The following is a 26,432-nucleotide window of genomic DNA, read 5'->3' as shown; positions in this document are numbered from 1 at the left end:
TGAGAATCTGTGGAGCCCTTCCCTGGGATTGCTTCCCACAGCCCCCTACCAACTCTGTCGGCCTCAATGGGGCAGGCTGTGGAAGCCAGCAGATCCTGATACTGTGGGTAAAAGGCAGTATAGTTTACTTAGGATGCTATTATTTAAGCAGCAGTCGCAGTGGTGAATAAACAGGCTAGCTGCTACACCAGCCTCAGGTCGTGACTCTGAGTATAGCAAGAAATGGCTTAGTGGGTTAGCTGGCTCCTGAACAGGGGCAGGAGGTTGGGGAGTCAGCTTCAAGGGCCTGAGAAGCTCTCCAAATATCCTGGGGTTGACTACTGTCTGGCATCCAGTGGAGAAGAGCCCAGATCTCTTAGGCCACTGGTCCTCAACCTTCCTAATGCTGCATCCCTTTAATAAAGTTCCTCATGTTGTGGTAACTCCCAACCAAGAAAGTACTTTCATTGCTACTTCATAACTGTAATTTTGTTATGAATCTTAATATAAACATATGTTTTCTGATGCCCTTTGGTGACCCCTGTGAGACCTCCCCGAAGAGGTCTCCATCCAGGCTGAGAACCTCTGTCTTAGGCTAATGAAGTCTTTATTTGTGTGTAAACAGATGCAATCTTACTGAGAACTGAAAATGAGAGCCTGAAAATGGAAAACAGCCTGCCTGGGGAGTCAGTGTTTCCCTGGGCCTCACACTACAAATTCATCAGCAGAGAGGGTAAGTAAGTTTTATTATCACAAGGCATTTGAGTAAAACCTCTGACTGTTCTTTGAGTGAATTCTGGGGCTGTGCAGACAACAGTCAACTAGAAGGAAGGAAATCTTAAGACTACAACCAAGAAAGAAAAATGCAAGTAGAAACATCAGCAACTGTATGTTGCGGTAAAAACTGATTTTTAAAAACTCAGTTCCAACTATGTGCTAAACAACTGGACAAACAACAGGTCCAGTGGCATAAGAACTAAGATTCTGTAGTTAGTACATTATCTAAAATGTTCAATGGTCAACAAAAACATGCATAAAGAAACGGGAAAATACAATTTATAGTCAGAAAATATTTAAAAAAAACCAAAAATCAGACAATAAAATGTCTGTATTTTCAGATATCAGACTAGATGGACAAAAACTTTAAAGCAGCTAGAAATATGTGTAACTCAACAAGGAAGTTATGTATATGTAAAGAGCTTAAGGGAAGTATGATTACAATGCTCTAAGGAACAGAAAATCTTGACAAACCATAATAGAGAACTAGATGAAGCCAGGCAGGGTAATACACACTTGCAATCCCAGTGCTTGGGAATTAAAGCCAGGAGGACAAGGAGTTTAATGCCATCCTCAGTCTTCTAGATTCCTCTCTATTGTGACAAAACATTGACCAAAAGCAATTAGGGAGGAAATGGTTAATTTCAGGTTAAAGTTTACAATCTATTATTGAGGGAAGTCAGGGTAGAAACTCAACAGAAAGTGGAAGCAGAAGCCAGAGGAATGTTGCTTGCTCACTCCCAAGCTCAGGCTTGGCTAGCTTTCTCATAGTGTCCAGGACTACTTGCCAAGGGAATGGTGTTACCCACAGTGGGCTGGGTCCTTCTATATCAGCTAACAATACAATCCCCCATAAACAAATCCATAGGCCAATCTGATCTGAGAATTTTCCTCAGTTAGAACTCCCTTCTCAGATGATTTTAGGTTGTGTCAAATGGACAGGTAAAGCTAACAAGGATGCTCAGCTATATAGTGAGTTCAAAGTCAGCCAGAGGCAAGAAAAGATAATAAGAATTTGTTAGTGAAACTCATCAGCAGATGAGTGCTGGAGAACTGGTAAACTTGAAAACAAATCAACAGAATGTCACCCAATGTAAAGAGCACAGGAGAAAGAGAGAGAGAGAGAAGAAAAAAAATGAATAGAGCCTTAGAAACTTACACCAAATTTGCCCCAATTTGGTAACCTGCTTTACACATCTAAGAAACTCGGCAAACCCCAAGTAGAATAAACATAAAGAGATCCACACTTCAACACGTCAGTCATACTACTGAAGGCCAAAGACAAAAAATTTGAAAACACATACAGGGGACACCAACATGATTCACAGTCTAAAAAGAAATCGTGGAGCACCTGAGGCAGAGGAGTGGCACAGTCAAGCTAACCATTAATTAAGAGCTCTGTATTAGCAAAACTCCCTCAAAACGGAAAGCACATCAGTGACTTTCCAGATAAACGAGAGTAAGAGGTGAGGCTGCTGGCAGATTTGTCTCAGGAGAGACACTGAAGCTGAAGAAGAAGTGACAGCAGGTGATAGCTCGGTTCCCCAGGGGGAAATGCAAAGTCCTGGCCAGGGAAAATGGAAAGATAATTACACAAGATTTTGTAAGTATATTCTTCCTCATTTATTCTCTTTAAAATAGCTTGTTGGTGTGTATGTGTGTGTGTTTTTGTGGGTGCCCATGGAGGGCAGAAGGCGGCCCTGGGTCCCCTTGAGTGGGGTGATAGATGCACCTGGTGCTGGGTGCGAGTGCTGGGAACTGAGCCAGTCCTTCGCAAGTGCTCTTAATTGCTGAACCACCTCTCCAGTCCCCTCATTTCTTCCCCTCGCTTCTTTGAAAGACATAAGGTTCTACAACAGTAATTATAATGCCGTTTTGTTATGTTCACATTATTTATGGATGCGCTGACTATGACAATAAAAGACAACAAAATGGAGGGTGTGTGCATTCGATCAAAGTTTCCCTAGTTAACTGGATAGAGTTACTACTATTCTGAAATAGATTGTGATACAAGAAGAGACAGGTATAACCCTCAGAGCAATTACTAACAGAATTTTTAAAAATCCCAGAAGAATACAACCAGTAAGTTAAACATGTTTACTTAATGCCAAACAGATAAAGGAGGAACACATGGACAAAAGAGACACTAGACAAAAGGAAAGCACACATTAAAAAGGTCCTTGTACTGGTCCATTATTTACATTTTCATTAATTTGTGTTTGTAAAAAGATATGTATGGATTAATTTGCTTAAGCAACTGAGAGTATCGTAGTGAATAAAAAGGCAAGACTAACTACACACTGACCACAAGAAACACGTTTTAGTGAGATTCAAAACAAAACAAAACAGGTGAAAAATAATGGGGGAAGGAATAGCGTGTAAGTAGTTGGCGTGACTTGTTTGCACATTTTTAGTGAATTAAACAAATAGTTTAGTCTCTGTGCATGTACACGCATACACGCACCACAGCATTCGTGTTGAGGTCAGAATACAACCTGTGGGAATAGGCCCTCTCCTTCCTCCATGTGAGTCCCAGGGATGGGGCTCAGAATGTCAGCCTTGGTGGCAAGAACCTTTACTCACTGAGCCATCTCACTGGCCTTAGGTGACCTAACTACGTTAAATTCAGACAAAATTTAATTTAAGGCAAGAAATATTACTGGGGAAGAGGGCACTTCCTAGTGCCAAGTCAACGGTATCTGACGAAGATATAATTGCTGGGCACATGTACCGAACAGGGAGTCCCCTAAAACATGAACGAGAACACCCTCAGAACTGAGAAGTCACAGGGATAGCAATGCCGCAACCTCAGTGAGTAACAAACACAACAGCTATCTAGAAACTCAGCGACTATCTGGAAGGCTTGAAGCACACTAGCAACCAGCTTGACAGAATTCATCTTTACGGGGCCCTTTACCAACTGAAGATTGCAGGACTATCCAAGCACACGTGAGACACTCTTTGCGATGTGTGGGTCACAGCACGAGCAGCAGTAAATTCAGAAGGATTGGAAAGTATAAAGTATGTTCTTTGGCTATAGTGTGATTAAAGTGGACACCCACAATAGAAAGATACATGACAAAAATGTCACACTGTCTCCTCCAAGCCCTGTGCACCCTGATACAAGAGGAGGAATTACAGCTCCGCGGTTGCTGCCCCTGACGTCCTGACCTGCCTGGGACATGTCCTGGACATGTTAAAGGTGGTAGAATTTTGTCTCTGTGTCTGTCGAAGTTTCCCCAGTATCCAGAATCAACCACAGAAAGGTTAGCTGTGTACTGAAGTTAATATATCCTTAGTAGGAAGTGAACTAGGCCAACCCAAGTTACAGAGCAAGATCAAAAGTCATGGGTTCAAATCCTGCCTGTGTCTCTGGTTACTTGGGGCCATTGAGCTCTTTGAGCCTCTTTGTCTCATCTGTAAAACTGGAGCACTGTCCTCTGATATAAGCTAATCACAACTCATTGGCTAACAGGATGCCTGGCTTGTAACAGGTGCTCAATATATGGAATCAAACCTTAAAACCCTGAAGATATTTCTTAGATGCAGATCTAAATGTGAAAGGGGTATCGGGTATGGTGGCACGTACCTTAAATCCCAGCACCCGGGAGACAGAGGCAGGTGGATCTCTGAATTTGAGGCCAGCCTGGTTTACATAGTGATTTCCACGTCAGTCAAGGCTACACAGAGAAATACTGTCTTGAAAACAAAAACAACAGCAGCAAAACCAAACAAAAATGCATGTGAAGGGCAAAACCATAACACTGGAAACGGGAAAATCCACAAATATCTTCATGACTTTAGAACTTTTATATAGGACACAAAAGGTTCTAACAATTGAAAACATACAATGGGTCTACGTTGAAGTAAAGAACTCTGATGGAAATCTGGGCCACACAGTGGGATGAGTAGGACAGTGAGAGGGTTGAAGGATTGCTCAAGGGATTGAGATGTGAACAGGGTCAAGGTCATAGCTGAAGTAGGCAGGGAAGCTGAGAAAAGGCTTCTCACATATGTCATCATTAACAATGTGTGCCAGGACGCTGAGGAACACCTCCACGAGCTGTTTGTCTACTGACATAGAAAACAATCCTTTCTCTTGTCTTCAAAGAATCATCCTTTTTCCATGATTAGCTTTTCACTCTAACAGGCTTGCTCTTCGCTGGATACACAAGCGATTAGTCATGCCATCCATTACGGCGGCTCAGTGTCAAACAGCATTAACTGCATCATCATCTGTGATGATGCAGGAAAACCAATTTTAAAACCTAGGCCTCATGTTCATCAAGAGAACCCAAGTCAGCCTGCCTTTCTTCAAACGATAAAAGCCCCACAGGAATCCTGTTCAGACAGCAATATGCAGTCCTCAGCCACAGCTGACAGGAAGTGTGTGCTGTTCACCCAGAGAGGCTCTGAATGACGGCGGCTCCCATCATCAGTGTGTCCGGTACCTCTCACTACCTGCTTCAGGCTTGACTGAGTCACTGTCAGACCCCACATCTACAGCTGAAATGCATCTTCTTGGGTACTAACTTAAACGGACGAACAGACCTTCACCTGGCCAGTTTAGGAGCTAAGGTAGAACAAAACCTGACAGGGGACCCCAGCCAAACACTTACTAAGCCATGCTGGGCACATCAGTCTCACCCTTCTCCCAAAGTTCGGTGTTTTTACTTAACACTCAGCATAATCTATATTGTAAAAGAACTTAAAGAACACATGCCGATACAAATCCAGCTGTAAACCGCACACTGTCTGGGTTGCTGATAGTCATGTTGACGTAGATAATTGGATTTTACGCTTGGCAGACAGGCCGGCGCATCATGACTACAGGTATAATTGATCATCCCACTCCTCCAGGATGCCACTGTCCCCACTGCTGACAGTGTGCTGATGGCATACTATGCGTCTGTAATAGCCACACGTCCTCTAGTGTCCTTAAAACGTCAGGATCACTGTAAATGTTTTAAAGTATTGGGGAGCTCTCTTTACCTTGAAAAGAAAGGAAAGTTTCCGGAAAAGCTTAAGTCATTTCATGAGTGCTCTCGTACACGTATGTACTGAAATCTGAAAAGTCAGTAGCAATAGATAAGACCTCTTCCACAAGATTGCTATGTGACTTAAGGTGCTCAACGTGGTTTTCACATTTGTAAGATTTTATTCTTGCAATGGCAGCGATAAACCCCTCTACACCGAAGGAGTACAATAAGGTATTTCATAACCTCAAGTTTAGTTAAGCATGAATAAGCCCAATAGTTGTAAATGTGAAAATTAACACATATTTTATGGACAAGAAAAGTAGGCATATTTTATTAATCCAAAGATACCAAGACGAAAAACAGAGGCTATCCCCACAGGAAAATTTTTGCAATAGTATGTTGAGCTGAGGAATCATTCACAATGTAAAAGAGTGCCCAGAAGCCAGCAATAAAAGCACACCATCGAGGAGAAAAAGACTTGAGAGGCCCTTTAACAGGGGGCTGTTCAAAGTACTATACTAAGTCACCATAGAAATGAAAACTAAAACACCCATACACCATATCTATTTCTTACTTGAATGGTTAAGACGAAAAACTTAGATCACGCTCACTGTTGTCAGGGTATAGAGTGGTTAGAAGTCTCAGATTTGCTGCTGAGAGGCCAGGTTGGAACAGCCACTTTGGAAGTGCTTTTACCTGTGAAAGCTAAATATAGGTATATCCTACCATCCAAGCTCCAGCTCCTAAAGGGGTTGTCTTCTCCACATATTCACCGCAATTGGGCCATATAGTGTGATGATGATGGGCAGACACTAAATAAAAACTAATTAAAAAGTTAAAATCCAGCTCTTCAGTTACACTAGCCACATTTCTAAATGCTCAGTAGCCACATGTGGCTTGGGTTGATTATAGCAAACAATGAAGATAGAGACCATTTTCATTACTGGAGAAGATTCTGTTGAACATCATTGTACTAGAATAGTCACAGAATGGCTATTCACTCATCATCTCAAAATGGAGAATACCCAGATGCCCATTAGAGTAGAATGGGTGAGTTACGTGTGGTATGTTTACACAAAGGAATGCTATATGGTAGAGCGAATACACGATCTTCATCATACTCAACAAGGTACAGTGTATAATACAATGTTGAGCAAAAGAATGTGTTGCATGATGCCAATAAAGTCTGACATATAGGCAACACCAATTTGTAGTTGCCATTGGCATAGATCAGTGAGTGGAGAAGCATTTGAAAGCGTTCTGGGTGCAGGTAGGATCGCATTTCCCAGCAGGAGCACGCTCAGTTTGTGAGGCTTCTTTGAGCTGTACACTGGCGATGCTGCGCCTTTCTGTATGCACATAAGATTCTGTGGAGGGCTGGCGACGCAGCTTTCATAGAAGAAAAGAAAGGAAAGCAAGAATGAAAGAAAGAAGAGGGAGGGAGGGGGAAAGGAAAAACAGAAGAGAAAGGAAGGAGAAAAGGAGGGGTGATTGAAGAAAGAGCAGAAGGGAGAAAGGAAGGAAGATAGAAAGGTCTCAGATATGTAGTTTGCCAGTTTCCATAATGTAAATACTCTCACCACGGTGATTTTAAAGCTACCAGTAGTTTAATCATTTACTCATAAAACCCCTAAATATTTTTAATTATTGGTTCTTGTGGGCTGACATTTCTGCTTAAAAAAAGAAAAAGAAAAAAAGAAAAAGAAAATCCCTAGAGACTGAGCAGGGTAGGAGAGGTTCACCAGCCCTCCAGAGGCGGAGACTCCCTGTAACTGGAACTTGAAGTGGGGTGAGGCTGCTCCTGTCAGGAGTAGGTGGGCTTCTCTGACTGTCCTTGGCCTCTTAAGTGAGGATGGGGTATGTGTGTGTGTGTGTGGGGGGGTCACATAAGTAGGGGCATGTAGGGTAGGGGTAGGGATCTTGCTATGACAACCTTTGTCCTTTGAAGCTGCCCTGCTGCAGCTTCAAAGAACTCTGCTCTCTCCAGAAAACAGAGCGGAGCCTCTTTCTCAGGGCACTTTCTGACTTTTGTGTGGCAGCCTGACTTAACTGGAAAACAGGAGACTGGGATGACATCAGCTCACATGCTCTGTGACATGGATCCAGATCCTTCTCTGCACTCAGTTTCCACATGAGGGGGGGTTGGGACAGGGCCCCAGAGGAACAGTTCCTGCAGAGGGCTTCTATCTAGCCTACATTACAAGGCTGAGGGAGCTGCTTTATGTCTGGGCAAGAGGAAGTCAGTGGGGGAGGGGGAGGTCCTGATGACAGCTGGTCAAAATTGCAAGACAGTCACTGTGCCAAGCTGGGGCTGATGGGAAGGGAGAGAAGATTCTTCTTTTCAGGGAGGGGCAGTCTTAGAAGGATCCTGCAGGGAAGGATCCCGAGTGTAGGTCTATCGCTATCACTGTGGGATTAAGAGTCAGGGTGGGCTAGACAGTGGTGGCGCATGCCTTTAATCCCAGCACTAAGGAGGCTGAGGCTGGAAGACCTCTGCGAGTTCAAGGCCAGTCTGGTCTACAGAGTGAGTTCTAGGATAGCTGAAGCTACACACAGAAACCCTGTTTCAAAAGATAAATAAATAAAAGAAAGAGGGAGAAAGAGAGAGACAGAGAAAGCTGAGACAGAGAGGGAGGAATCAACCATATTGAGCACACTCAAAAAAGAAAGAAAGGAGAGGGAGGGAGGGAGAGGGAAAGGGAGAAAGAGAAGGAGGGAGGGAGAGGGAAAGGGAGAAAGAGAAAGAGGGAGAGAGAGACAAAGAATCAACCTTATTGACACACTCAGTGTGTTCACCAAACCCTCAGGTCACACTGTAAACTGGTCTTAATTATCCCATTTCACGTGGCTAAGTAGAGGTAAGCTAACTAGGTTTGTTCCAGTGTTGGCTGAGCCTGGCTCCTTCAGACCTACATGCTACCACTACATTAGGGCAGGCCTCCTCCCCATCCCACCCTTCAACCCTTTCCTGCTGAAAATGCCAGGAGCCTGGTTGGAGGCTGGGGTGTGAGAGGTACCAAGTGAGGCCTGTGGAGGGCACTGGGCAGAAGGACGAGTTCTTCAACACCTGCAGATGGAGCTATCCTCAAGTCTTAAGGAAGAGGGGTGGGCTCAAAGAACAGCCTCTAGAAGCTGATGGTGTGGGCACTCACAGGGACACAGGGTCCCTGGACCGGTGTTCTTTCCCCTCCAGCACCTGCTCTCTTGTTTCTGAAGCAGACAGGCTGCTTGTGTCTGTGGTGGCATCACAGAGGATGAGCAGTCTCTCCGGAGCCCCGCGAGCAGTTCCAGGTGCAGGGAGAGCCGAGTGCCAGGGTGGCTAAATCATGGCAGCCCTTGGCAGAGGAACAGCAGTGTGCTTACTCATGCCTTGGCTGGAGAGCACGCCATCCTCTCTATAAACTTGGCTTTGGGCGACAGCTCGAGGGATCATACTTCTCTTGGCAAGATCACTAGGTGTGGAAACCATTAGCCCCGCACCAACGCAATGCTCACCATCAAGTTCCTTCTCTTCCCCATCTTCCCACACTTGTCCCGTCAGTGAGCTCATCCAGACTCTCAGCATCCATACACTGACAGCTCCCCAATTTACAGCTCTGGCTGCAGACTCATCCCTGAACTCCAGGCTCACATATCTAGCCATCTGCGGGCATCTCCACCCTGGTGTCTACACAGCACCTCGGACACAGTGTGCCTTAGAAGCCAGCTCAGTCAGGTTGCCAGCTGTTCCAGGAGTTTCCCCAGCTCAGCCAGTTGCAGAGCTGTGCTCCCGCAAGCTCAGCCCGAAGCACTGCCACTCGGGAGTCCTTTCTTCTCCTCTGCTCTATACCTGAATGGTTTCGCTTTCCAGCTGCTCCTGTTGTCCTTTTCTTTGTCCTGGGCTCTCCTACTATGTCCCGCTCTACTTCTGAGCTTCCTGACTACCCACAACCTCTCCTTTGGTCACTCTCTTGCCTCTTCTACCAGACCAGGGTGATCAAAGCTTTTCTCAGCTTGTAATCCTCCAAAGATTCCCAGGAAGCAAAAGCTGACAGTGGCCTCCAAGGCCCTGCATCATATGGCTGATGTGGTAACTATGGTACCTTTCCTATATTCTTCAGGCCCACCGTCCTCACTATGCTGGAACAAGCCATCCCTGCTCTCATTTCTGACTCCTCCTGCTCAGAGCAAGTTCAAGACACCTGCATGACTCAGTCTCCCCGCTGAAAGCCCCTGTTCCACCACCTCCTCTAACAATGTTCCTGCTTTTGATAATTTTATGTAAATGGATGCTTTGCCTGCAGGTATCTGTTTGATATACCACATGCCTGCACACCCATGGGCATCGGATCCCTTGGAATTGGAATGAAGTGGGAATTAGGTGGAATTCATTTTTTACCTGCCACCTCATCCTGCTGTATTTGCTTCATACCATCCCCTACATTATAAATAAATACACAATTTATGCTCATGTGAGTGTATGTGTATATGTGTGCTCAAGCCAGAGGTTGGCCCTGCGTGTCTCCTCTATCCCTTTCTAGCTTTTTTTTTTTTTTAGGTAAGGTGTTTCACTGAACTTGGAGCACACTGATTGGCTGGTCAGAAAACTCCAGGGCTTTTCTTGTAGCCACCTCTCCAGGGCTAGGATCATAAGCACACATCATCACACCCAGCCTTTTTTTTTTTTTTTTTAATATGGGAAAAGCTGGGTTCCACTTTATTTATCTAGCTGTTGTTCAGTTAAAACTGAGACCCGATAACCCTGGGCCTGACCCCATCGTCTTCTAGCTGTAGCACCCCAACTAATTCCTTTACCTCTTTAAGCCTCAGTTTCCTCATGTGTGGAATGGGCATGTTAACCCTTCCTTGTAGAACTTCTTCAAGCAAGCGAGGCAGCCACAGAAAATATGGCTCCTAAGGCCTTATAAGGTTTCCCCATGCTACGTCATTGGGTCCTCACAGCAGCTCTGACGTGCATGCTCTTACCAACTCCCATTTTATAAGTGAGGCAACTGAGACCCAGGGGTCAACAATTAAAGTCCCTTCCCCTCTAGTCCCTTGCTTCACCAAGATACGGACGAAGACTAATGATCTTTAGGTAGTACCAGCATGCATTTAGAGGAACTCTGAGTTTAGATCCAGGCCCACTGGGAAAGGGTACCATGATTGATTAGTGATGTCTGCTCTGGGATCAGAAATGGTGGACTGAGTGTGCTCCATTATTTTCCCCTTTTGCCCTCAAATCCTTCCTTTTGCTGATAGTAGCAGAGGTTAACTGTGACAACAAGTAGAACCAAGAACCACTGTACTGTGACTCTCTCCCAAAAAGTCTATAGGTATTGATGGGAAGTGGCATAGTTCTTAAATGGTGGGGCCTTGCCAGAGAAGTTAGATCACTAGGGTTGTGCCCTTGAAGAGGATACCGGAAATCCAAGTGTTTCCTTGCGGTCATGAGATAAACAGAATTCCTGTATCACATGCTCTTTGCTATGATGTTCTGCCTAATCATGAGCCCCAAAGCATAATGACCAAATAACCACATCCTCCTAAAGTTAATTACCTCAGACATTTTTTCACAACAGCAGAAAGCTAACACATGGTCCATAAAACAAATCTGCCCCTACAGCCTCGCCTCTCTGTTTTCCCATCTCTACCACTAAAGACATCACTAATACTGAGAAAGGCAGATGGACAGTTTCCTGAGCATCTTTTCAGAGCCTGATCGATACCATGTTCAGTTCTCCCTGTGGCACCTCAAGCGGCAAACTGTAAGATTCTACCGCTTCCACTTTACAGATGATCAAACGGAAGGTTTGGGCTGGTGAGTAGTTTGCCCTAGTCCATACAGCTGGAAAGTATCAGTGCCAGGATATTCCCATACTCCAACCCAACATTGCCCTTACCCTGAGGAGCGCCATCGGTGTATGGGATGCCAGGCTGTGGTTTCTGCCAGGCCTCTGGCAACCAGCATGAACTTAACAGTGATGTATCCACTTGTCTTCTCCATAAGTAGGGCATGTCTCCCCCTCCTTCACTTCACTTTGCTACATGCTTAGTCTCCATTCCTCCCCCCCCAAAAGCCCCTCCTCCTTCAGATCTGTCCCTTGAGGCCAGAGGGAAGCGGTCTTCCCCTACTGCACAGGGAGCTACATGGCACTGTCATCTGCTAGATGACAACGAAGAGGCTGTCTGTGGCATCTGTGCTAAGAGCCTGGGTCCCCAGGGAATCCTAGGCTGTTCTGCCCAGCAGGGGCCAGATGGAACCATTCCTCCACCCCCAGCCTTCCTGAGGAACACCAGGCCTCCTCCACACTCACAGCTCCAGGTAAGCCCTCGGCAGGCTGGGAAAGACCCACAGACGTCACTTCAAGTAGAGGAACCCCCTTTCCTTTTGCAGCGACATGGCCAAAAACTTCGTCTTCCCTAACAGGGTTTTCCTGTCCTCCTCTTTCTTGTTCTTGTTTTCTCTCTGCCTCGTCTTCTCATTTTCTGGGTGGGGTTGCTGCTGAGAGCTGTGGGAGGCCCCCCTACAAGGGGCAGAGACAGGTGTAGATATCTGAAGGCAAGATGGGGTTGGAAGTTAACAGACCTATGGCCCAGCCTTTTGTGGCTGATGTCTTCCCTACTTCTGGGAGGCCAGAGAAACATGCCACATTCCCAGTGTCTGCAGGTGCTGGCATATCTGGTTTCAGGGGCAGCTTAGCATCATTTACCCAGCCACCTTGCCTTTTGTTCCAGGGAGACGTGACCCATCCACTCTGCAGGCTTCACAAGCTCTGACTCCAAGATGGAGCCCTTCCTTTGAGAAACCTTTGGGCTTGGTTTTCCTTCTGTGGGTTGCACTTGTAAACCACAGGGGCCAGTGGCTCAGAGATATGAATGGGAACAAGCTGTCCCCTACTCTGTTCCCTGGCCGCAGCCTCTTTGCACAACCTGGCAAGAATATCAGGTGAGCTTGCTTGGTGGTCTCTGCCAGGTTTCTCACGGCCCAGAGCAGCTCTAGACTAGAAAAGAGATGTTTAAAAGGAGTGTGTGGCCCCAGATGGGCACTCCTGGGATTCCTCCTAAGTATTTCTTTTCTCTATTATTTTTAAGTTTTAAAATTTGAGACAGAGTCTCATTCTGTAGTCCAAGTTGGCCTCAAACTCACTCTGTAGCCCAGGCTGGCCTTTAAGTAGTGATGACCCTCCCAAGTGCCAGGGTTACAGTGTTCCCCACATGTCTGGCTCCGGAGAGCTTCTGTGTGTGGGCTCTCTGGAGTTTTGAAGTACCTCTGCCCTACCATACCTCCCAGGACCTGAGTGAGAGCCTTCAGTGTGCATGGGGTAGCAGAGTCCAGAGGGCACTGGCTTCATTCACTTGCTCATTTGCTCAACCAACACTTACTACCTACTAGGTGCTGGGCAGTGAGCTTGGTGCCAAGGACAACCAGAGGGCAAGGCCCAAGGAGACCTGCTTTCTGGAATCTCTCCTTCTACTGGGATGTGGACAGGTAAGCAAGCATAAAGGTAAGTGAACAACTTCTAGATTGTATCTGAAGATGGGAGCAAGGGGATCCAACGGAGAACTGTTGACCTCACTCAGAAACCCCAAGATTCCCCTGGGCAGTCAGCACTGATGGGTATATGCTCAACAGGGAGACTGGGGGGGGGGGTCACTCTATATTTCTGGCCTGAGGGCTGAAGTCAACGGTGGTACCTAAGTCAATATAAGGAAGGATGGTTTAGTTTGAGGCAGGTTGAGTATGAGGTGGGGTGGGTGCAGTAGGAAGCAGAGGAACCCAGGAAGAGGCTGGGACAGACAGCCTGGGAAGTGCTGGCTCAGAAGCTGCAGCCAGAGCAGAGTGAGAATGAAGCCTGGCTGTGAGGAATAAGGAGGGGGCTGGGCTGGACGCTGGGGCTGAGCAACGGGGACAGATGCAGTTTCCTCTCGCCACTGCCGAAGGGGCTACGGTGGACAGCATGGGTGAACAGAGTGGCCGGAAGAAGCTTGGAGGGGTCAGGGGTCAGGAAGGTGGAAGCCAACTGGGTCAGATACAACTGAGTACGGAAATGTGTGGGGCACAGTCTGGGGAAGTAGACAGATGCCGCGGTGAAGCAAACGGAGTGTGCTGGGAAAGGTGGGCCAATTCTCAGCTGACTCTGAAGAAAAGGAAGGAGTTGATTGGATAATTGAGGAGCCCCACAGTATTCCAAGTTCTCGGAGGCCCAGTTGCTTAGACACCCCTTCATCTCGGAGGTAGGGCTGTGTGACCCAGACAAGCTGGGGGTGATTTGAGACCTTCTGCTCCTTAGAGTTGCCTGCAGCTCCTCCTCACCCAAAGTGCTCCATTATGGAGCTATCCATTCGATATGCACTTATTAGACACCTCTTGTGTACCAGGCATTAGGCCTGTCAGGGTGGCGGGTGGGAGAAGTAGACCAGAAACATTCAGGAATTGCTTCCTTGTGGGTGGCCTACAAGCTTGAGTCCTCAGGAGGAGGCTGAGCTGTCTGGTGGCCATGGCTTCTACTAAGCCAGGCTTTTAAGTTCTAGAAAGCCTGCCACACTCAGCATTCTTAGCTCCTGGTTTCCCAGCAACCTTGTCTCACCGGTAGGGAGGGTAAAAACCCAGCTATGTTGGTCCTCTGCAGGGCAGGTATTCCCAGGCCTTGAGTAGCAGCTGGCCTGGGACAGGAGCTTTTGTTTTCTGGGTCTGCCCTGGCAGCTGTAACAATAATGACCTGGATATTCTGAGTTTACAAATCACAGTGCATCAGAAATAACTGGACTAGCCTCTTTCCTCCCCTGTGCCTCCCCTTCCCTGAGTGACCAGCACCTGGCTAAGTTTCACCACATCCCGATATACTCTTGACAGATGAGCCCACAGCCGGCCTCTTGCCTGCAACATCAATGGCGAGGATCCCGCCGAGATTCTGACTGAATCCCATCCACATGGAACATGCAGGCTCCCCCCTCACTCCCTCCTTCGCTGGAATTCCCTCAGGAGTTAGCATCTGCGGCTGTGACTGTGTGAGACACATGTCCTCAGCCTAGGACGGCACAGACCTTAGTGAGAGATGAGGGAAGAGTCAGTATGTGTGGCCACCAAGGCATCGGGTGGTGTCCTTTGATGTCACTTCAACACACGGCCACGACTTCTCAACAAGGGATTGGCGGTTAGGCCTGCTCCCCACATTACAAGTCATGCCAGGGCTGTAAGGAGAGGAAGCCGTTTCTTCTATGGAGCCACGAAGGTGGCATGAGTGGGTGGAGCCAACCTGGAGGGTCTATGGAGGCTGTTATCTTGAGTCCCCACCTGGCTAGTCTAGCACTTGGACTCCTCGCGCTGGCAATTCATGAGAAGAGACTCTGTAGGACCCAAATCCATTCGGTGTTTGCTGGCATGTAGGTGTTGAAAGAACCTAAAGCTTTTGTTTCCCACAGAAACCACATACTGTACTACAGCACAAAATCATGCTAAAGGCCCCGAATAGCCTGGCAGGGGCAAACATGCTTCTAATATGTCCCATCCAGCACTTCTCACAGTTACTTGGCCATGGCGTTGTGGGTGGGTGGAGAATGCATCAGTGCACCTCAGAGAAACCTTGATCTGCCTTTTGGGAACAGGACAAAGTGTGACTTTCAATTTCCCACTGCAGATGCTGGATGGTCTATGTCCCTGTCCCTGAACCCCAGATTCAGTCCCTCCACATTAGGGCTGGCTGGACTCCCCTCAGTGCCTTGGCCAAACATTCCAGCGCCACCCTTGTGGTTTCACCCTTTATCTCTGCAGTAGCTGGACCCCAACAGTGACGGACGAGGAAGAGACTTACAGGGGCAAGGGCGTTTGAAGGACATGTAATCCTTGGAGCAGAACAGCGGAGCCAGCCTGCCCACGAGCACAGCTCTGACTTCTTGAGGGGAGGCTCCTCCACTCACCTGTGGAGACACAAACAAGCAGGTGATGGGATGCCTACAGCCTCCTCCATGTCTACTGGCTGGGTGCTGACATCACCTGAACCATCAGTTTGGGGGAGTGGGTCTTATGAAGTCTGGGATCCCTGGGCTACAAAGTACAGGGGTAGGTTGAATGGGCATCGAGGTCACAGTGATGTGCAAGTCTCTCTCTTGGGTGGACCCTGGGGTGAGAGTGTGATGGCCAGGAGTTCTACTGTGGAGCACTCACTGTTCCCACATCCTCCATGGACTAGAGCATCCTGAGTACCTTGAGGCTGCAGGGTGAGTGAGTCTGAAAGACAGGCCCAGAGTCCTCATTTTTGGGGGGTGGGGGAGAAACAGACCCGGAGAAAAAGACAAGCTTGCTTGCAGTTTCGTGGCGGGCTTTGGGAGGCTGTTCCTTGACTCTCAGCTTGAACTGTGTTACGACTATTGCTCTAAGAACCTAGAGTGCTCCTTTCCTCCTCACTTTATAAATAAGGAAATTGAGGCTCAGAGAAGTCCTGCAGCCTTGCCAAGACCAACAGCTGCCAACTACAGGCTGAGGTGAGACTCCAGATCATCTGCTTCCATCTCAAGCCCCCGGCCAGTCAGTATACCCCTTTAGAAGGCACCTAATATATTAGATCACCAATTTAGAAATAAAGGCAAGAGAAGGGAAAATGCCTCTTTCCTGCCCCTAAGTATCCCCACGTAAACTCGGTGTAACATGTGGATTTTCAATGCAGCTAGGCTATGCCAGGTCACTTTAATGCTACTTTAGAAGGGGAAACATTTCAAAGTAACACCCTCTCATGCCACTAAAGAGCTGGACCCAGCCAGTCTCTCCTTGTGTGTCCTCAGAGGACACAGCACAGGTGCTTACTTCTTAGGGAGTTGCACACCTGACTTCAGAAACTAAAATGTACTTTAAGAATTATTATTATTATTATATGTGTATGAACATTTTGCCTATACGAGTGTGTGTGTCTGCTTGTGTACCTGGTGCCCTTAGAGGCCCGAAGAGGACTTTCAGTTCCCTGAAACTAGAGTTTCAGATAGTTGTAAGTCACCATATAGGCGCTGGGAACTGAACCTGGGTCCTCTGGAAGAGAAGCCAGTGCTATTAACTGCTGAGCCATCTCCCCAGTCTCCTAAAATGCACTTTTGGGGGTGACCAAGTTGGACCATGGATGCTAGTCCAGGGCTTCCTGTAAGGAGGCTGGTGGGGACCCTTCCCCCTCTGTCTCAGGGGCCACCAGCTTTTGTGACACTGGGGATTATGTCCTGTGGCCAGAATTTACCTGTGAGAGTCAGACTCAAGAGGCTCTCAGCCTGGCCTCACTTGGGAGCACTTTTCAAATGTGTTTTCTGCTCCAAACAGGCACAGAGTTTGGATGGTGCCCATTGGCCGGGCACACTGCAGTGGCAACGTTGGCTTTTCTGTTTAGTAGGTGAATGAGAGAACTGTGTTTGGGCTGCCCTCCTTTTTCTCCCTGATCCCTTAATACTGAAGTCACTGCCGCCACTTCCTGACATTGACTCTAGACACAGTGTTTCACCTCCCTGAACCTAGTATCCTAGGGAAGCAGGTGTAAGCTTGGAACAGGGAACCAGGTGTGTGCCACAGGCCTCACAGAGTTCCCTTTGTTCTCCGTGCGGGAGGAGAGGTGTAGCTGACCTGGGGACATCTCTCTAAGTACTGACTTGCCACTCACCTCTCAAGATTGTTCGGCTTTCCCCATGGGAACCCCAGGACCCCTAGGCTGGCCTGACATCCACTCCTAGTCTCTCCAGAAACCAAGGGAGAGTTTTGACCTGGTGGGAGGGAGGGTAGGAGGTCTTCTCCTAGGCTGCTAAGAGAACCAATTTCACACCAGAAGATTCAAGAAGGAGTTTAAGGCCTGTGACTCTACGCCTTCGAAGATTACACATGAGAACTGATGTCTGTATTCACATTTGTGCATGTGCAGTGTATGTACATACAGGTGTATGTTATGGGCAGCTCTCTCTCTCTCTCTCTCTCTCTCTCTGTATGCATGCACACATGCCTGTTCATGCCTGTATGTGTGTGAAGACACCAGGTGCCCTGCTCTAGCATTCTCTACCTGCTAATAAGCATGGTCTCTCACTGAACCTGGATCCAGCAAGCCCCAGAGATCCTGTCTCTATCCCCACCCACCCCCCAGCTTTGGGGTCATAGGCAGACATGGCCACTCCTGACATTTTTTAAAGTATGGGTCTGGGATCCTCCTGCTTATGGAGAAAGCCTCTTGTCTACTGAGCCATTTCTCCAGTCCCTGAGAAATCTCCCTTAAAGACAAAATGGATGTGTTGATCTCTTGCACAAACCCCTTCCACAGCTCCCCTGCCCCTTTAGGAAAATGTCCATTTTTCTCGCGCCAGCATCCACAACCCTCGGGCCTTCCTAACACTCCAGTGCACTGGCACGTCAGAGTTTAGTAAATGCAGGCTGCTAAGAGATAGGTACTTCCTATCATGCTGCTCCTGGGGACACCGGATGCTGTGGTGCAGCTCACCTTCTCTTGATGGGCTCCCCTTAGGGTGCTGCCTCTTTGGGGACACCCATCCATCCCTCTTACTGGAGCCAGAGACTCTGAGGTGATTCTCAGGGCAAGGGGAGGATGGCTGTGTCACTGTGCAGGGCCTAACAACTATTGTATTACATGTGGTCAGCAGCTCATGTCCTATGTGGGGACACTTGGCTCTATAGCCAAACACCTGGGACAGGACCTTGGGGGTGAGGAATATCATCTCAGTTTTGCAGATGAGGAAAGTGAGGCCAGATGTGGTCCCTTGCACAAGGCCACAGAAAAGAGATCAAGGCAGAGCTTCGTACATAGGGACACCGCCACTCCTGGCATCCCTCAGTTACTGCCTGTGGTCTCTCTGGAGATCTGCTGCCCTTGGTGTTCTGGCTAGCCCCACTGTCAGGCTACAGCAGGTCTCTTGGACTTTGGGACCACGTTCTCTCCTTGGCCCATCTACTTAGAGAGCTCCTATGGTGCCATCAAACCTCAGCTTTAGAGGTCTTTGTGAAGCTCCCTTGACTGCTGGTGACAGAGCAGTCTCAATGGTGGCACTTTCCCCAGCATGTGGACATCCTGGAAACTAACTCTAAATGATCCTAGATGCAGAGCATCTTGGGAGCATGGAGGGTCAGCATGATCTATGTGTGATCTAGTGTGAGCTGACCCTCACACTAGCTTGGGGCTCAGTTTAGAGGACACTCTCAAAAGTAGCTGGAATACTGGAGTAAGTCAGCCTTAGCCTTATCCTAACATATGGTACTCCGCAGAGCCAGCTTTCGAATGATGCCAAGAAGCAGGCCTTTTCTGTAGAGTTGTATTGCCATATATCCTGTTGCTGATGGTGACACTGGTGTTTACCATGGCCAGGGCCACCGTTCCCAGCACCCACCCCGTTTGCACTTGCCAGGTGTCCCCTTAGATCCTCGGCAACATAAAGAGCGGCTTTCCTTTAGAAATTTCTCTTTTTTCTTGTTTGCTTTGCTGTTGTTTTTAGACCAGGTCTTGCTATGGCGTCCATGCTGGCCTTGAACTCAAGACCCTCCTACTTCAGCCTTTTGAGCACCGGGTTACAAACATGTGTCACCACACCTAGGGCCCCATGCATGAGGGGCAAGCAAACTATTCCTGATATACATCCCTTGCCTTTAACGGGGTTTCTCTGGACTCTAAGGAAGCAGCAGACGGTCAGCCTGTGAGTCTATTTTCTCCTCTCTCTGCCCACTAGAGGGCCTCCAAACGACCTATAGGAAAATCACTTCCTGGTTGCATCAGACCCTGTTTGGGCAAAATTCTGTTGTAGTCCCCAGGCCATGTACGGTATCTACCCCAGGGTCCCTGTATGTGAATACATCTGTGAAGCAGTGGCGAGAGCAGTTGAACAAGCCTGGCTCAGATGGGCTGAGACCATTTTTTTTTTTTTTTATGGGGAGTCCTGGCCAGCGTGGGCCCATTTATTCAAGGTTACTATTACCCTGCCTGTCTCTCTCTGCGCTGAGCACCAGAATTTCAGCTTTTTCCTACTATGACTCATCTCTGACTGGGTTGTCTGGCTGGGAATGCAGGGGAGGGTGGGCAGGCAGCTCTCCCGGCTTTGAAGTGGCTGAATAGTGTGTGTGGCGAGACCACATCATTTGTACATCCTTTTATGTTCCTGCTCCTGCCATACCTCCACTCTGGGCTTGTGGGACACTCAGACCTGCATGAAGGGGGTGTAGGGCCTACTGGGAAATGGTGCCAGGGAAGACTTTGTGCCCAGTCTGGAGCTGGATCCAGGAGCCACCTGCCTCACATCAGAGGGAAGCAGAGACAGGGAAGGGCTTTGAGTATGGACTGGCTCTCTAGTCATGTCTTGGAGGCCATGTGACACACCTGCTCCATTGCTGTCCCATGCTGTCAGCTCACCAGGTCCTCAATATGAACCTCAGATTTTATAGATGCCAGTTCTGAGCTCCAGAAACAGAAAGGGACCTGTCGGAGGTGGTGAGCCAGCTTACACTAAGAGGGCTCCTAGGAAGGGTCATAGCTGGGCAGCCACAGGGTCAACTCTTATCATTTCTGGAAGACATCTCTGGCCTTAGGGTGACACTGAATGACAGGTGATGGATGAGGGGCCTCTCGGATACTGGTGCGAAGTCTGTGTGTACTGGGTCTCGGGAGAGGCCAGTGGAGCCAATCTTTGAGGGTCTGTGCACACACACAACTTTCCCACTAAAGGAGGAGCTATGGTAGCAATGGTCATGTATATTAGGTGACAGGCGAGACAGGATAAAGACAGGTGAGGAAGTAGAGCACTTTTACATAAAACAACTCTATCAGGCTTTGGTAGGAAGGTGACAGGTGAGCAGAGTTAAGAGAAAGTCAGCCAGCTGGGTGGATCCCTCGGGAGGAGACCTGGGTGAAAGGAGCAGAGTGTTCAAATGCCCTGGGCAGGAAAGGGAGGGTGAGTTTGATGGACATGTGGATCTGAGAGAGAGAGTGAGAAAGGGGAGGTGGTGATCATGATCCCCAGAGCAGACTGTAGGTGTGAGTGACGCAGATAACCTAGCACCCCGCCTGGCCCATAGGAAGTGCCCAGTGACTACTGAGTGAATGAATGACATCATCTCACAGGGCTTTTGTTCCTTGGGTCTATGTGTGGGCTTGTGAGCACTCTGAGCAGGAAGGAAGTGAGAAATTTTCCTGGACGTGGTTAGATGCACTACTCTTGCACGGTTGCTGTTATTCACCTCACCCCAGCAGGTCTAACATCACCAGCAGAACTTTGTCCTGTCACAGGAAGGGACCCAGCTGGGGACTTCCTAATGGGGAGATCCGTGCCTTGGTAAGTGCTGCCAAGCCACACACTATTGTGTGAGTGAAGGCCGGAGAATAAACTCAGGAGTGGGGGCAAGAAAGAGCAGAGAAGACAATGGCCACAGAGGTGGGTAAGAGCCATGAAGCTCACTGGCAGATGCCTCAGAGAGTCTCCACTTGTCTCTGTGGGCAACATCTGGCCACACGTGCGCTGTACTGGATTGCTCAAGATCTGTCTGAAGGTTTTGGGGTCTCTACTTGCCCTAATTTACCAGAATTGTTCCTATATACCTCGATTTCAGCCTTCCTAATGCTTCGGCCCCTTAATACAGTTCTTCACGTGGTGGTGACCCCAACCTTAAAATTGTTTTCGTTGCTACTTCATAACTGTAATTTTGCCACTGTTATCAATTGTAATGTAAATATTTTTGTAAGAAGAGGTTTTGCTTTTGTTTTTGTGTTGGCTACTGTTATCAATTGTAAATATTTTTGTAAGAAGAGGTTTTGCTTTTGGTTTTGTATTGCCTACTGTTATCAACTCTAATGTAAATTTTTTTTTTTTTTTGTAGATAGAGGTTTGCTCACAGAGGTTTGTCAAAGGGGTCCCAACCCACAGGTTGAGAACCACTGCTCTCCAGGGTAAACTCCCACCACTGTGGCCAAACGTAGAGGTCTATGTTCTATGCAACGTCATGAGCTAGGCCATCTGCCAGCTGGTCTGGTCTTGACCAAGAGTACGTCGAAGCCTGACTCAGGGCTGAGTAACGTCAGAAGAGACCCAGGTAGGTATTACGTATAATAGTGAAATAAGACATGACCCCAACGTGGCCACCAATAAGAGGACAGACTGAGCAAATTATGGTACTCATGTATAGTGGGATTTTATATAACCATGAAACCATGTTTTTCAAAAGTTTTAAATGTATATGGACCCTCAGTATAATGTTACATGTAAAAAGAATCCTAAATATTTTGGGAAAAATAAAAACAGGCTATAGAACTGTGCATGATCTTTATTTTGTAGAATAAATCCTAGTGAAAACATTCACATACAGCAAAAGATTATGACAAAAATAGAATACATTGGATTAAGGGGAGCTTTTTATGTATTTTATATTTTTTAATGATATCCAAAATTTTCTACCCTGAAATATATTGATTTTATAATCTGAAAGATCATAAAAGTGAAGACTCAGAAAAGAATCTTTTGTGGTAGAAAGCAACTGGTTGAAAAAGTCAGTGCCAGTTCACTGGAAAAGACTAAAACTAATTTGCCTTTGAACTCTTATTACTGAAAAGGCTTAACAGCCATAAAGTATCCATGATACTAAAGCAAATATTTTAAAGAGATTTCTTTTTCTTCTTAGTTTATTTTGTGCGTGTGTGTGTGTGTGTGTGTGTGTGTGTGTGCATGTGTGTGCTCCTTGGAGGTCAGAAGAGGGCATCAGATGCCCTGGAGTAGGAGTTAACGGTGGCTGTGAGCCACCCAGTGTGGCTCACCCAGTGTTGGGAACCAAACGCTGGTCTTCTGCCAGAAGAGCAGCAGGCACTCCTAACCACTGAGCCATCTCTTTGGGCTCCTGAAGCAAGTTGTTTGCCAAATATTCGAGGGAATAGTGTCTCCCTTACTGTAACATTTTGTTTTTAGTCATTCTGCACACTTGGCAAGAATAATAAAAATAGCAGACTTCCTGTTTTACAAGACACCTTGTGATCTTGCAAAAGCATGCTAAATGTTGAGTGCCATTCTAGTCTCAGGAGACATCACAGTGATGATATCACTGAGGGAAGGAAATGGATAAATCAGGGCTACGGATGCTGAAGGTGATAAATGCTTCGGAGAAAACTGGAGAGAGGAGATAACAAGTGGGAGACTGCTCTTTTAAGTCAATTTGACTAAATGAGTTTGATAATTGTTTGAGTAGAAAAAAAAGGAGTGTCTAAAAATGTGATAGGCCATGGACAGTAAGCACCTTCATTTTCAGCTCTCAGCCACAAAATGACTAAAGATCTCCATGGAGGAATCATCTTGATAACTAATTGCATGTCGCTGAAGTCAAAATGTGCTAATTATCAATTTCACAGACTCGTGTAAAAATTACGATGAATCACAGTGATGTTACATATTCTATACCCAGCTTCGGTTCCTAACCTTTCTGGAGCCACAGTGTTCTCCCTGATGCTCCTCCCGACCCCACTCTACCAGAATGCTGTTGTCTGAGGTCAAAGGAAAAATGCTTGTGCTTGCAAAATCACCTGTGAGGGGTGTTTACAACACTGACATGGCAGGACCCCTGGCCAAGGTTCACGGGATGTGGTCATATGCCTCATGCATTATTTCTTCAGTCTTCGCGACTGCCATGGCAGGTGTTCAATCAGTACTCATTCCATTTTCAAGACAACACTGAGGCTGTGAAAGGGAGGCCACCTGCTCAGAATCAAATGCTGCAAATCCAACCACGAGCTCCAGGAGCTGTGCTGGCAGCCATAATTCTATCTTGTGCTCACTTCTCAAGGGGCAAGCCTCACTGGCCTCAGTTTCTCTTTTAGGACTCTGAACAGATCAGTGCTTTCCTGCTCTGCTACCCCATGCTTGGCACTAGAGTTTCAAGAGACAGTGATATCCTCCGAAGATGTCCAGCCCATTATTGCCAAAGACCCATGATCCATTCTGCCTCCCCATCATGCTCCCTATCAGCTGTGCTCCAGATACTGAGTGAAGCAGCAGAACAAACCTAATTAGCTTCTGATGAACTCCTTTGGGACGAGGAGGGGAGAGGATTATAGAAAGTGGAGGGAATGGGCCACCCTAGTGGCTGAATGGGGGAGGGCTGGAGGAAGCTACAAAGGAAGGAGAGAGGGACTTCTGGAGAGAAGAACCCCAAGGGACAGCCATTCTGCCCAGCAACAGGTAGACACATTTCTGACTTCATTCCAGTTCTAGGTGGCACAGACATGGGTGTCCTCTGCTTTCTTTCCACCAATGCTCCTGGCCTCCTACACCCTCTGAGCCATCCCACGGATGCTCATGTTCTCCCTAAACCCTGGGCATGCGACCGGTCTGCTCTGGTCCTAAGGTCCCAGCTGCCCAGACTCAGGGAGCTTCTTTCCAGAAATCAGGCCACCTCTCAAGTTCAAATCATGCTGTCAGTCATTAGCTCCAATTCCTTCACTGGGCTCTCCATGGGGTCGTCTTCATGGGATACCGTGACCTCCTGGCCTGACACATCACAGTCGGCAAGGAACCACACTGGGTACCCTTCTGGCTCATGGCAATCTCACTGCCCCACTGACTGAGCTTCTTGCTACCTGTTAGAACCATCACCTGCGGCTCACCTAAGTCGCACCATGGAAAGCAATCCTCTCTTTACCTCAACCAGAGAGGATCCAGGTGTGCAAATTCCTTTGTGCTGAGTTTGAGCACTATGTGGGGGTCTCAGCCTGGGGTGGCACGTGCCAGCCAAAGGCAAAAAAAAAAAAAAAAAAAAGGCAGAGTAACCCTTGTAGTCAGGCAACCTGGACAGAGGTACAAGGCGTAGGCAGGGCAGAGGATGCCAGCAAGTATCTGAGAAAGACAGAGGCTAAAGAAAGTCTTGTTTTGCAATGGGTTGTCAGCAGGCCCCCAGGGAGCCAAAGGCCTTCTTAGAGGGCGGGAAAGGGGGCAGCATCAGGTTCCCTCCCGTCAGAGAATGACACCTGTGGCCAAATGCAGTCAAGTGTTGATGCGAGATACCTGCTGATCATTCTTCAGGTGCCACAGAAGAATCATCTAAACACCACACAGCTGGGAAAGCCATCAAGGTTGTCTCGCGGCTCTAAAGTTCCTGCACACTCCACCAACAGAATCATGCATACTTTTCAAGGAGGGAAACTGAGGCACTTGATGGGGAAGTCAGTGGTTCTAGTAAGCAGTCCTTACATTGGAGGAGAGTCTAGAGGGCCCTCTGTTGGTCCTCAGGTGCACTTGGACTCTGAGAATCAAGACCTGCTTCTTTGGTAGGTCACTCGCGCTCTCTCCTTCCTAGCCTGGTTTTGCCTGCCCATGCTGGCACTCGAGAGGAAGGTAGCGCAGGGTCGACGCTATGAACCTGTTCTCAGACTGCAGAGTCCGAAGGACAACCAGGAAGGGACTCAGCTAGGGGCAGGGTGGGCATTGCCCAGCTTGGGAAGGAATCTGGAGAGAGGCGGCAGTGCCACACAGCGCTACGCAGTCAGCGGAACTGCCACCTTGGATACAGTTTCGGGGTCTTTTCCAAAAGTCGCTCGGAAAAGTCTGCCTGACCAGGGGGCGTGGAGGTGGGCGGTGCTACAGTATAAGCGGAATGGTCTAGGTGTCCTAGACGCTACAAGATTAGGGGCGCGGCCCAGGCGACCCGCCCGTTGGAGCGTCAAACTTGTGGCTTAAAGTGGTGGGAAAGGGAGGGTTCAGGCTCAAACTCCATAGAACCCCAGTCCCTCTCCTCTCTCATTCCAGACAAGAGTGCGCCCTAGTGTCTTGAGTGGGCTGGTCCGCGACCCTCCAAACCCAGGGGGCAGGGCTGGGGACCCACTCTTGGGCTTCCACCCTGGGAGGATACTCGTCTGAGACTTAGGCAGGAGGGAGACCCCCGATTTCTCGCCTTTCCCGGGGGTGCTCGGGGGCCGGTGACCCTCTCGGGGATGTGGGAGCAGGAACCGCGGGAGTCCCGGGAAGCTACTCAGTACCGCGCGCGCTGAGGTTCCGCTCGGGACCGCGTCCTCCACCGCCCAAAGAGTCCCCGGCCTCGTGCTTAATCTGCCGGGACCCCCCCCCCCCCTCTGCGGCCCTCCCCGCGCCCCGCGCCCCTTACTCGGCTTGGCTGCGGCGCTCCGCTCCGTGCGCCTCGGTGCCGGCTCCAGCTTCGGCTCCAGCTCCGGTCCCGCTCGGGCTCCCGCTCGGATGCCGCGGCGCTCGGGCTGAGCCAGGGCGTCGCGCTGCTCCGCCTGGGCCTGCTGTGCGTGCAGGGGCGGGGCGCACCGGCGGGGCCCGGCGAGCGGACCCGCGCCCGCGATCCCGCAGCGAGCCGCTGGCGGCGGTCTCCAGGGCCCTGCCCTGCCCTGCCCTGCCGCAGCCCCGCCCGGCCGCCCGTCGCCGTCCCCGCGCCGCCGCTCGGGCCACCGTCACCCTCCCGGGTCCTCCACGGCGGCGGCGCGGTTCCTGGGTCTCAGCTCGGCGGCGCCGCGGCCCGGGTCATGGCCGAGATGGGCACGCGGGGGAGGTGGGAGCGCCGAGCCGCGCCCCTTTGCACACAGCCGGCTCGACACCCACACAGCGGCGGGCGGGGCAGGGTGGCGAGGAGGCCTAGGGATGCAGGGAGGCCGGCGCGCCAGGCAGACTTGTGAAGGGTGGACAGACAGACACGTGCAAGAAGGATGGGCCAACCATATGTCAGGGAAGGACAGCCAGACAGGCTGGACAGAGGCAAGAGCAATGGGC

At 48.7% G+C, this 26,432-nt stretch overlaps 1 protein-coding gene across 1 annotated transcript in view; it reads right to left on the bottom strand.

Moving 5' to 3' along the window:
* The window catches only part of Bean1 (brain expressed associated with NEDD4 1), a 44,131-nt gene extending 18,265 nt beyond the window's left edge, over positions 1 to 25,866 (bottom strand). The window contains exons 1-2 of the mRNA XM_055621198.1: positions 25,807 to 25,866; positions 15,530 to 15,635 (exon numbers count right to left, since the gene is read on the bottom strand). Coding sequence (XP_055477173.1) covers positions 15,530 to 15,554 — 25 coding nt within the window. The 5' untranslated portion in view covers positions 15,555 to 15,635; positions 25,807 to 25,866. The remainder of the gene's footprint in view (positions 1 to 15,529; positions 15,636 to 25,806) is intronic.
* Between the last annotated feature and the right edge of the window lie 566 nt (positions 25,867 to 26,432).

This window comes from Psammomys obesus, unplaced genomic scaffold (assembly GCF_907164565.1).
Source record: "Psammomys obesus unplaced genomic scaffold, mPsaObe1.curated_primary_1811, whole genome shotgun sequence".
Classification (NCBI taxonomy): Eukaryota; Metazoa; Chordata; class Mammalia; order Rodentia; family Muridae; genus Psammomys; species Psammomys obesus.
The sequence above is the reverse complement of the archived record's forward strand: the minus strand, read 5'-3'. Positions and strand labels throughout refer to the sequence as shown.